At 40.4% G+C, this 11,874-nt stretch overlaps 1 protein-coding gene across 1 annotated transcript; it reads right to left on the bottom strand.

Moving 5' to 3' along the window:
* Positions 1 to 521: 521 nt before the first annotated feature.
* LOC306703753 (uncharacterized protein) lies at positions 522 to 4,053 on the bottom strand. Its single transcript, XM_079169819.1, has 3 exons — positions 3,412 to 4,053; positions 2,131 to 2,291; positions 522 to 1,860 (listed from the first exon to the last, which is right to left on the bottom strand). The coding sequence occupies exons 1-3, from the start codon at positions 3,872 to 3,874 to the stop codon at positions 1,525 to 1,527; spliced, it is 960 nt and encodes a 319-aa protein (XP_079025945.1). The 5' UTR covers positions 3,875 to 4,053; the 3' UTR covers positions 522 to 1,524.
* Between the last annotated feature and the right edge of the window lie 7,821 nt (positions 4,054 to 11,874).

Below are 11,874 nucleotides of genomic sequence, written 5' to 3'. Positions count from 1 at the left end.
CGCTCATAATATTTCTAAATTAAACACGGGTAGTCCAACACACCAACGTATCCTTACCTTCTTTCAAACGTCAAACAGCAAAGCGTGCAAACTACAGCTCTTCATTTCTTATTCAGGAATGAAAACACCAACAACAATCAAAAGTTGTGTCGGCCACGGCGTTACCACGGCAACAAGCAATTGTTTGCAATCACCATAGTAATTACGGCAGCAGAGGAGGGACATACACAATTGGCAAACTGGTGTTAGGCCTTTTTTATAAATACTAGGGAGTGTTTACGTTTAGGACATACAATGTTATGACTTATTGTTGTGAATTATTAAGAAGTTGTGATACAAATATTGTCCATGAATCGATGACAAAACTCAAGCAATCCCCCTCCAGACAGAAAATATGTCATCCCTGTGTCATAAATATTAACTATCCCTTTAATTATAAATAGCATTGCCTGTCATTCACTCTCTTCATTAGACTCAACACATATGAATGCAACTTTATTTTTCAAACTATTCATCGCCACAAAAACACTACTGTTGCTTTTAGAGTAAAATATATTAAATTATATAATGTTAAATTATATATTGACAACATAACATGCTTCATATGAGAGCAGTTTACAAAACACAGTCAAAATGCTGTAAATGTAAAAAAACATACAGTACGTGCAGCCACTTCTTTGTGTGTGTGTGTGTGTGTGTGTGTGTGTGTGTGTGTGTGTGTGTGTGTGTGTGTGTGTGTGTGTGTGTGTGTGTGTGTGTGTGTGTGTGTGTGTGTGGCTTTAGCTATATATAACATGCCGTTTCAAAAAGATAACACAAAACAAAAGGTTGACGATTATACAAAAACATTTCATGATCATAAAGCCAAACCTAAGGCCCCAAAACTTTAATTGGGTGAATATCAATCCATTATTTGTCTTGTTACAAATATGAAAGAATTGGTGAAATATTAGTCCAGTATTTGTAACAGACCTGACACCAATGTAACACTAACACTCTTCACAACACGAGTCTCCAAGTTAGTTTTTTTTTCTGTTTCTTCATCCACTACCATGAAAGTGCTATCATCACCCCCATTTATACAGCTTAAGTACATTCATAGATAAATTAGTTCATTGCAAATGACAGGACAGGAACATAAGCTTTCAGTATGTTTGTACTGTTTAAATCACAAGTAAATCATGCACAAAAATGGCCATTATAGTTCAGAATTATTGGTTGAGTCTGAAGTCATAACTCAGATGGATTACTGAGCATTAAACCATTAAATTTCCAAGCACATAAAAGTGGCATTATTATGGGTTGATGTTATCAGTTTTTATATCCAGCCCAATGTGCAGATGTCGACATACCCTTTTGCTAATTTGGGTGCTCCAGGTACAGATATGGCACCATGTTGGGCTGTGAAAAATGAATGATCCTCTTCATGCCACCATGTTTGTGCGCCTGATTGCATTGTGTATTGTCTTCTCAAGAGTAATAAACATAAAACGACAGACAATAAAAGCATGCTGAACTTTACAACTATGCGAAAACCCCACTTCTTGTTCTTGAGCCTCCCTCCTCCAGTTCCTCCTCAGAGTAAGAACTGTAGTTCCCTGTTCCTCCTCCAGCATGCCTCATGAAGCCTACAGAGCCTAAAGAGCCTGCCCTCAGCACTTCCATCTCCTCTTTTTCATCCTCCTCATCCCCTTCTATCTCCTCTTCATCCTCCAGGCTCGAGCTGTGTGAATCACTCTGAGGCTTGGTGCTGTGAATATCCCTTCCAGCTCTTTCCGTGTCAGTCGGTGGCACTGCTTGGTCCTTGGCTTTGCGACTTCTCTTCCACTTCATACGTCTGTTCTGGAACCAGATCTTAACCTGGTGAAATACAACAGGAATCATTACAGTTAAACCGTGTAAACATATTCAGTTGTGTGGGGTTCAGGGTGCAAAAATGCGTTCTCCTTCTCTGAAGGGATTTGTTGCAGGGGATGGGGAAGAATGCTGAAAAAGCAGGGCCGCCATAACCCTTTCTTAAGATGAGGAAGGTAAGCATAACAACTTGACAGTGACTTGAAAGGATGTGGATAAAGGGAATACACTCACACACCACTAATGTACAGTACATCCTGGCTCTGCCTCTCTCACCTGAGTCTCAGTCAGCATGAGTGAAGTGGCCACCTCAAAGCGCTTAGGCCTGGACAGGTACTTGTTGAGCTTGAACTGGTTTTCTAATTGCAGAAGCTGCTGGCTGGTGAAAGCTGTCCTGGGCCTCCGACACTTCCCCAACAAACCTGCCTGGACCGGGACTGAAAACAGAGAGAGGCAGAGTCAAACTGTAGCAGAGAGTTTGCTCATTCTGTCCATTTGTCATTATTTACAGTTTCTCATTTTCATCTAATAACCCTGCTTATACTATTATGGATAGTGGGCCTATAATCAAAAGAGGCCTACAGAAGCCTATACGCTAAAGTAAGAAAGAAAAAAAAGCTTTCATTGGACAGATATAAAAAAAGAAATCTCCAAACAAAACTTCTAGTTTGGTTGCCCTTAAGGCCCATCTGCCTGTCTGTCTCCCTGCCTGTATATCTTGTTTTCTCTGTCCGTTAGCATTTATTGCCACGATGCGAGGTCGTGGTGAGAGGATATTGCTTTGGAGGGGTAATAAACCATCACAGGAGGCCATTACCTTAATGAAAACATTGTAAATGTTATCAATTGATTAAGTAGGTCTATTTCAGGTGTTACCTTTATACCGTAAATATTGCATGTTTTTTACGATATACATTGTCCTTAAGAGACAGCATCTAAATATCACGGCCCTTTCAAAACCAATACCAACAGACAGGTGTTAGGAGGCTCTATAACCATTAATAAATTGGCTGTTGACCTTACCATAACAAAAAGAAAATGACACAGCATCTGCTTATGTCAAATAACATTTGAATCAAAGGGAAACAAATGTAGATCCATTTCATTGCTGGATAGTTGTTATATCCTGCATTATAGGCCCATTTGCGTATTAAGTATTTAAGCATTTACACAGATTTTATATATGAGAAGAATTAATACAAGAAACATGGCTTCAACAAAAATTTAAATAACAAATATTTTATATTTCAAATTACATAAATATAGTACTTTATTGGTACTGTATGGTATTACATGATTATACTTCATTTTATCAATTTAATTTAATAATGCACATTTAAACATATTATTAGTATTATTAGTAGTAGTATTAGTACGAGTAGTATATAATTATTATTATTATCATATTTAATCTTAGCTAACTATGGCCTTTGGATCAACCATGTCATTTTTAAGGGATTGTTAACCTCTGGATACACATCATGCGTTTTAGTTCTCTCACCATATGGTACAGGAAGTAAGAATGATCAAGATCAGGAAACACGGAGATTCGCTTACCTCCATAATCACCGAGTCTGGGTATCATCATCCCGGCTCTGATCCAGGGATCCAGCGGGAGCGTCGCCATGGCCCCCTTCAGCTGCTCAGAGTACGGCTGGACCAGCTGCGTAAAACCGGGGTATATGAAGGCGGGGTGCTGGCCTCCGAGGGCAGCCAGAGGATACATGGAGCCCGGGTGCATTCCGAGAAGACCCGCTTGGTGCAAAGCAGCGAAGCCTGACTGGGACAAGCTGAAGAGCTGTGATTTGGATAGGACTCCTGGCAGGGCTGGAGAGGAGTTTGATGGGTTCGGATGAGGGGAGGGCGTCTCTGAGCTGCAGTTGGACACCGGACTGCCGTCGGGACTTCTGCTGTAATACAACCCTGGGGACGCACCATCGCTGTCCGTCCTATGCTCCACGTCGTGCGCCAGTAGCGCATCAATACAGAAGTTTTTAGATTTCTCCATGGTGCTAGTCATTCTGTGAATTTCATAAACTTTGAAGTGAAGTGTCTCTAATATCTGAACACGCAAAGTTGTCAGAAACTGCTAGATTCTTACTACTTTTCCTTGGAGAGAAATTTCTTTTTTTCTGACCCACTCCTCTTAAGCGTCTGCGTAAAAAAAACACTTCGCTCACTCCTGCAGAGAGCTGGGAAATTACTCGCACCCAATAGCGCTATAAAGTCTGCTGCGTCGTGATTGGTCAGAGCCCCACAAGGGCAGGGTATACGCTCTTTCTTTTGAAGGGTTAATTTAAGGCATTGGTGCACGCCTGCATGTTGCATTCTACAAATACTATTCAATAGTCCTAATTATTTACGTTTCATTCTTTCTTAAGCATTCACAATCCTATCATAGAAGAACAAGTGTGTGTGACTTTCTATCTTTTAGTCTGTCTGTTATCTGTCTGGCAGTTTTCCCTCCATTATCATCCCTGTCTCAGGTGTGATTGAGGTGTAACTTCACACACACAGTTGAAAACTATATTGCGTTGATTACTGTAATCTCACTGTATGACGAAATTCGTCTTTTTACAACTCAGTCTTCATTACATTTTATTGCCTGCTAAGGTTGACAGAAACCCAACGGTTCTTATCAGTGGTTGCTGCTATGATTATCGGTCATCACCACACCATGGAGCAAATAAAGGGGCAGTAAACTAACAAGAGAGTAAACTCATTTTCTCTCCTCGCAGAGTATGGACAGGTGAGACAAAGTCCTGTAGCAGCTGTCTGGCACTAACTCCATCACAATACACGTTATAATATGCAAGGATTCTTATAAAAGGTAGTGAGATTTGTGCATATGTAGCCCATAACTTATTTAATATTTTAGTGCTTGTATTGCATTTATTAGAGCAGCTGGAAAATGATAGGAAACGGGGAAAAGAGAGGGGGAGCTGTAGCAAGGGCCGCAGGATGTAAGGCCGCTTGTAGTCCATAACTGGATGAAACTGTACATTGCAACATTTTTTATTCATAATTCTGCATACAGTTTTGCAAAAGACATCTTCTTGTCAACCTAAAGCTGATCCTTACCTCATCTGGAACGATATCTCAATGTACTTCAGATTAATAAGCTGTTCTGCTTCGCCCCCACAGCGTCCAAACTGCATCTATCTGCCACAGTTTAACCAGTGGGGATTTCCTGCTGGTTTATACTGGACTGATAAGAGACAGTCAGAGGCCTGGGAAAACAAACTGCTCGCACTTCAAAGACAAACACACCAACACCTGCTGAGCTACACAACATATCAACTTAAAGATGCACATGTGTGTGCAGGCATGTGTTTATGTTGTATGACCATCAAGGCAAATGATTGTCTGATTATTATTATCATATGACAGTTTTCAGACTTACAATTTAACCAGTAATCAATGTTCTCCAAGTTGCAAATAGAAAGGATTTTATTTTGTTAATTAGAACCGCAGTTGAAGATAAGATTTAGTTTATTGCACTCGCAAGTGATGAAGCTTCTTTTACTTGACTCATAAGGCACAAACATATGAAGAGGCTTTGATGTTTGATGTTTAAAGTCATCTCTCAGGAGAAACAGGTTAATGATTAACATGTTCCATCATCAATCATTGCTAAGACTGCGATAGACCCATTCACATAGACCACAGGTAGACCACAGTAGAGTCAAAGACAAAGCTGTAAGAAATGGCAATAAGAAAGTGGTCATACTGGATACTTTGCACATGTTTGTCATTTGTCAGGTAATCATCCTGCTGATGACAAAATCAATTGTTTGAGTCTGTGAGAATATGAAATCAACAAGAATATCTGTCTGTCATTATGTAGTGAAAGTCCATAAAGCAACTTAAACCCACATTAAGAATATATACCATTTTAATCTCTTTTCTTTTTTCTTTTAACAAGAGGAAGTACTTCAATTGCAAATTGAAGGTTATCATATTCTACATAGCATTATTTATGTTTCCATGCCCTTGATAGTCAGACAGTTCACAGTAATGTGGGGAATGAGGTTGTAAAAGCCAGCTGTAAAATAATGAATGTGATCTGTTCTACATTAGATAAGAGGGAGTATATCTCACCATTTAATGAAGTTTGTACAACACATATTGATATCGTAGCACAAATATCACCTCACAGATAATGTCCAGCAGATATTAGGGACATTGCATTTGACATTTCACACCACTGAGAGGTATTATGTTTGGTAATAGATTGAAGTTGTGATTTATGGTCATTACATTGCCATGTTAATAACCCTTAACAAAAGAGTCTTTGTAGCCTATTCATATAATTGTATCTATTAAAAAACAGATAGCAGCCATAGCCTGATACTTTGTACAGTAATATGCGGAGGGAACGACCAGATGTATGAGGTCAACCTATGTCTTGTTTGATTAGAATGGAAACATTTTTCATCAATGACATTCCTTCATCTCGAGCAGCATTTATTAAACCAGAGGTCAGGAATCAGAGCTATTTCAACTCATTTAGCTAAATCAACTTTACTGTGGCTATTTGCAGTCCAAATGTTTGCCAGCTGTCTGTCTGTCTGTCGATATTACCCGTGTTAATATTGAAACCAATTCAATACATTGATTTAATATATTAAATTGATTTACAATCTAATATATTTGAATATGTGATTTAAAGTTGTCTTAAACCAAGTCACATGCTGAAACGGAAGTTGCGGGTACTCTGTGGAGATAGTTATGTTAGCTTTAGCAGTTCAGCTTGGTTTTTATTCCTCATCCTGATTTAGCAACCCACTTACACTTATTTATAATAATAAACTAAACCACCAAGCTGTTGCTACATAGCTATGGCTAGCCGTGGTTATCTCATCAGCTAGCTTTTAATGCGGCAGTTAATGTACGGCACCTTGTAGATTATCAAACCACATTGCAGTTACTGCAGCTTGGGCACCAATATAAGCCTCAGATGAAGGACAGATGTTTTGGTTATGTTTAGGCCTATTTCTTTCTTTTTCTTTGCTTTCTTTTTTACACTCATTTTGCATTGATTGCATTGACTATTCATGTTTTGGTTGGTCAGTCCTACACTCAAAACTATTAAAATGTAAGTGCTAATGGCTGTTGTGCTCAATTTCTGAAAATGAAAGAACACACAGACATATTTTGTAGGCACAGGCACTTGCACAGTCACACACACACACACACACACACACACACACACACACACACACACACACACACACACACATAGACAAGAGCAACAATGCAAACCACAGAGTCAAAACAGACAAGAGCAAGTCTGGGAGACTTGGGGGGGGGGGGGGGGACTACTCAAAGCTCCTCTCTCCCCTTAGCTGTAAAAGAACCATTCACGTTGCTTCTATTCATACACAAATGTAAGAGAGGTTAACCCAGTGGGCGCCTCTGTCAGGCCTCCATAGCAGAAAGGTTACGCCTTTCTTGCATGGTGTTGCACCGGAGAGGCTAAATCACAACTGATTGATATCATTGATGTGATCACAAGAGTTTGTTTTAATGAATCACGTGAATTGCAGTGGCCAACAAAATGAGCTATTACTGCTTATACCATCTACTCAGCTCATGCTGCAGCCAGAAACATAACTGGAACATAACTCCTTTTTTGAGAAAAAAAAAGTCCCCCAAATAATTTAAAATATTCAAAATTAGGTATTTAACCATGATAGTGACTTAAGTGACCCTCATTGACAGATGTAAGTGACACAGATTAATAGGGCCACTGTGTTAGTAAAGTAAAATATGACATCCCAGGAGACATTAAGGCTAGAAGAATAAAGCCTGTTGTTCTCCTTCTGTCTGTGTCCTATTGTGGTTTCTAGTCTCATATCTGAGTTTGGTTGCTATTGTTCTATCTATTGTCATGCCCCAGTTTTGCTCTGATTGGCCCAATGGACCGCAGGGGAATAGAACATTTCCTGGTTGAGCAGTGGTGGGTGTTCAGGGTAGCAAGGTTCAACGTTGTTCAAAATTAGTTGATTGATGACGGCCGTCACAACCGAGGCCGCGCCATAATGAGGAGGACAAGAGGGAGGAGCGGAGGAGGAGAAGAGGAGGCAGGGGATGGGAGGCAGGAGGAGGAGAGCTGAGATTGGATGATTATTACTTAGCACGGTAAACAGTGAGATGACAGTACAATGAGATGAGGCTTCAGGGTAGAAGAGGAGGGGCAGAAGAGAGGAGGCACATAGCCAATTAGTGCTAAACAGAGGTCTGTGAATGAGAGGAGGAGGCAGACACACGTAGAGCTGGTTAACACACAAAGACAGGGGCAGTGACGGGGCGTCAGAGTGGTGGCTGCAGAGAGTAGTTAAACATCTGTTGCTCTGTGGGACACCCAGACTGCTCTGCAGGGTCAGGTTCCCAAAATACTCATTACCCAAATGCTCTTCCTTTAACACAAATACATGATGGTTGTAAACTACTCTCCTAAGCAACTCTTCCTCTCCACAGGAAGGTTGAAGCCATTTTCTTCTGCATATACAATATACCTTATACCATTCATTGAAAGCAAATGGCAACTTGATTTCTGTGCCGTCTTCACTAAAGGAGTGTTTCCTTCTTTGTGGTACGCAACACAAGCTAAATTCACAACCCTAGTGTATCCTGAGCAAGGTAGTCAAGGGAAGAGGTTAGTGTCGATCTCAAATCACCACTCCAAATGTTACAAATAATAAAGTTACAATATACAAATACCAAATCAATTCAGGCAAATAGCTACACATTGAAAATGTTTTATTTTTTAACGTATGTATACAATCAAGAACACTCGTGCAAGACTGTTGATGGGCATAGTGTGGATGTTGGTGCAAGTCAATCAGAGTTAGCCTTCTGTAATGAATACAATTTGATAAGATGTTGGCACAGGATATCATTAAAGTTATTACAAACAAACGGACCAAGGCAACCCACCCAGACTGTGAGTCTGAAACACAAAAATGCAACTCCTTGTGGGGCTAGAAGTCAGTAGAATACATCTTCTTGGGATCTTGAATATCTGTAAGAATTTTCATGGCAATGCGTCAAACAGTTCCTGAAATATTTCAGCCTGAACCAAAGATGTGGATCCATCCCTATCTCCGAGAAAATAAAATCCAACAATGGGGAATCATAGGATGGGCACATGCAGAAACATACCGGACAGAGCACAATTTTGTTCAGACATGACTATATAACTCTGACAAAGGAGCGACTGAATGATAACTCTTATCCCAATCAGTTGCCTCCTTTCTATGCATCCTTTCTATGACTATTACTCCTGCTTATTTAATGGATGCTCATCATTCTCCCCATAACACTCCAACTTGTCAGAGTTGAGACAGTTCAATTAGCCTTGTGGTCAATAGACACTCCCATCAATCCATGTTTGTGGGGTTTAATCAGATCGGCTTGTGTGCATGTATTTGCATGCATGTGTGTGCGTAAGAGTTAGGGTTAGGTGATGAAGGGGAAACACATAATTCTTTATCACCACGTCACCTGGCACTGCCATATCACCTCTCCCTTCCCCCTTTTTCCATTTCTCTCCTTTCCTGCTCCAATACCTGAGTATTTCAAATGAGTAATGACCTATATTCTTCAAGCGAGGACGATTAATAAAATGGCTGAAGGGAGAAGCTTGTAACTCACAGAATGAGTGTATAAGTTTCTAGAAATCATTGCATTGTAGATCTTGCTACAGCCTGCATATAAGAGAGTACTGAAATGACCAAGTGATTTATGGCTTCGGAACAATTTGGATAAAAGAGGCAAGAAGCAACATTGGTGATGTATATGTATTTTTTCCTAGGTTGTATTTAAAGGTATTTGGTTATTATAATATTCTATCATGAAGTGATTTAGTCAGCTAAAGGATTTATTCTGAGTGCTTTTTCTGGATTACAAAGCATAATGTTGTATGAAGTACAAGAAACACACAGAAATAGAAATCAAAAGTGTGCAGCATGTTTGATTGACTGAGTTCTTGTGTACAGGAGGAGGTTGTGTTAGAGGCTATCCAGGGGTTAACAGGGATAAGCTTTGCTTTAATTGGTCGTTTTGACTGAGGCGGGACTGACAGGCTGAGAGGCGGGCCTGTCACTGCTTGATGTATGTTGTCCCACACTGAAGATGAGATTTAATTTCCCTAATTGACCCCCCGCCCTGAATTTACACCTTCTCTCCTTCTTGTTTTGCCCTACCTTCTGCCAGTATCCCCCTGTTTTTCGACTGTGCCTTCGCTTCTTTTCAATGCCCCAACCCCAGATGTTGCTTGTCTCATCGCAGTCTGAACAATTTAATTAGTTACAGTGATATGCAATGAAAAAACAGTTGCTGAGCGTCATTACAGGCCATATGAGCTGCTAAATGAAGAATCATCATTCTCACTGTGAGCAGCTCTGGACTAATTAAAAAGTCCGTTTTACACTTCTCTCAGCCAAAACGTAAACGGCTATTCAGCAGCTGCAGGTAAGCAAGGATCTACACACTGAAGAGTTTGGGTTGTATTATATATAAAATTATGCAAATTAGATTTTAGGGATCTCTGGACTAACATGAGGGCGACTGTGGCTAAGTGGAGAGCAGGGCCGTCCTTCAATTAGAGGGTCGTGGATTCGATCCCCGGCTCTGCTCGTCGCATGTCGACGTGTCCTTGAGCAAGACGCTTAACCCCCCAAGAAATTGCTCCCGTAGCTGTGCCTACGGTGCATGTGATAGAATCTGAATTGTAAGTCGCTAAATGACTGTAATGTAAGAATAGGTGGCCTTGGGGCTTTTGGAAAAGGGATAAACCTGATTACATTAAAGCTTCACAAATTCTAACTTTTATTTAGTCTTGCTTCTCTTCAACACAACTAGATGTAATGATGGCATAAGGAGCAGGGAGAAGAGAGCGGTAGAAAGCAAAGAAGAAGGTGATGAGACGAGGAATAGGATATCGTCGTACAATGAACTCCAATGAAAACAAAAGCTAGTCGCGTGACTCGTTTGTCATTCGCTATTCGCGTTAGTACCATTAGTCACGTGAGTCGCTAGTCAGTCAAGTGAACATCAACTGAATCCTTTTCCTAAACCTACATTTTTAGTTTATTTCGAAAAGACACGATGCATGTAGGGTACAACACGTCTTAGTTAGGTTTAGGAAAAGAGCATTGTTGCTGCTAACTTCAATGACTAGCGACTCACATCACTACTGGGTGACTAACAACACTAATGACTCACGTGACTAACAACTCAGGTGACAAAATGTCAACGTTGACTTTTCATTTGGTATGGGACGTGAACGCCGGTCTCCTGGACAAAAGTACTGTGTTTGTGTAACCCAGCACCTCTCCAAAGCATTATGCTTCAGCGCACTCTCTTCCCATAGTATTGCGGGAGCATTTACAGTGGAGTAACTTGAAAGTTGTATGAGGCATTGAGGCCCAATCACTGAATTGGGCCTCAATGCGTTGATCTCCAATGCAGAGGGGCACTGACGAAACAGAAATATTTCATGAGTTGGGAGTGAGAATGGGTTAAAACATCCTAAATTCACATATCTGGGATGGTGAGCAGATATATACACACTCACACACACACACACAAGCTCGTGCTCGCCTGTGCTCCTTCCTAATGTCTGTAAATGAGCAGCTAATGATGTGTGTGCAGCTATTTGCTTATCCATATCAGTTCCGCAGCTGCTTGTGTTCACACGTACATGCAGACATACACACTGACGCAAACACACACAGATCCAATCACTTTTGTTGGTGCAATGATGATTGAGCATAAAGATAGCGATGATTTATTATTTGACTTCTTCAAACTTAGTGCTGCAAGTGTCCCTTCTGCAAAAAAATGTGTACTTACTTACTAACCAAGACAGAAGGACAGAGTAATTTGAGTGGGCACTTTGGTGCTTAAAGATTTAATTGTTGGCAGATGTCTATTTTTCACTTGACTTAAAGCAGGCAATGGCCATTTAGAGTAGCTTATAATCACAGTGATTATAATGCATTATAACAGTGA

The sequence above is a fragment of the Pholis gunnellus genome, assembly GCF_910591455.1.
Source record: "Pholis gunnellus genome assembly, chromosome: 12".
Taxonomy (NCBI): domain Eukaryota; kingdom Metazoa; phylum Chordata; class Actinopteri; order Perciformes; family Pholidae; genus Pholis; species Pholis gunnellus.
Note: the sequence above shows the minus strand (reverse complement) of the source record. Positions and strands in the feature narration are given on the sequence as shown.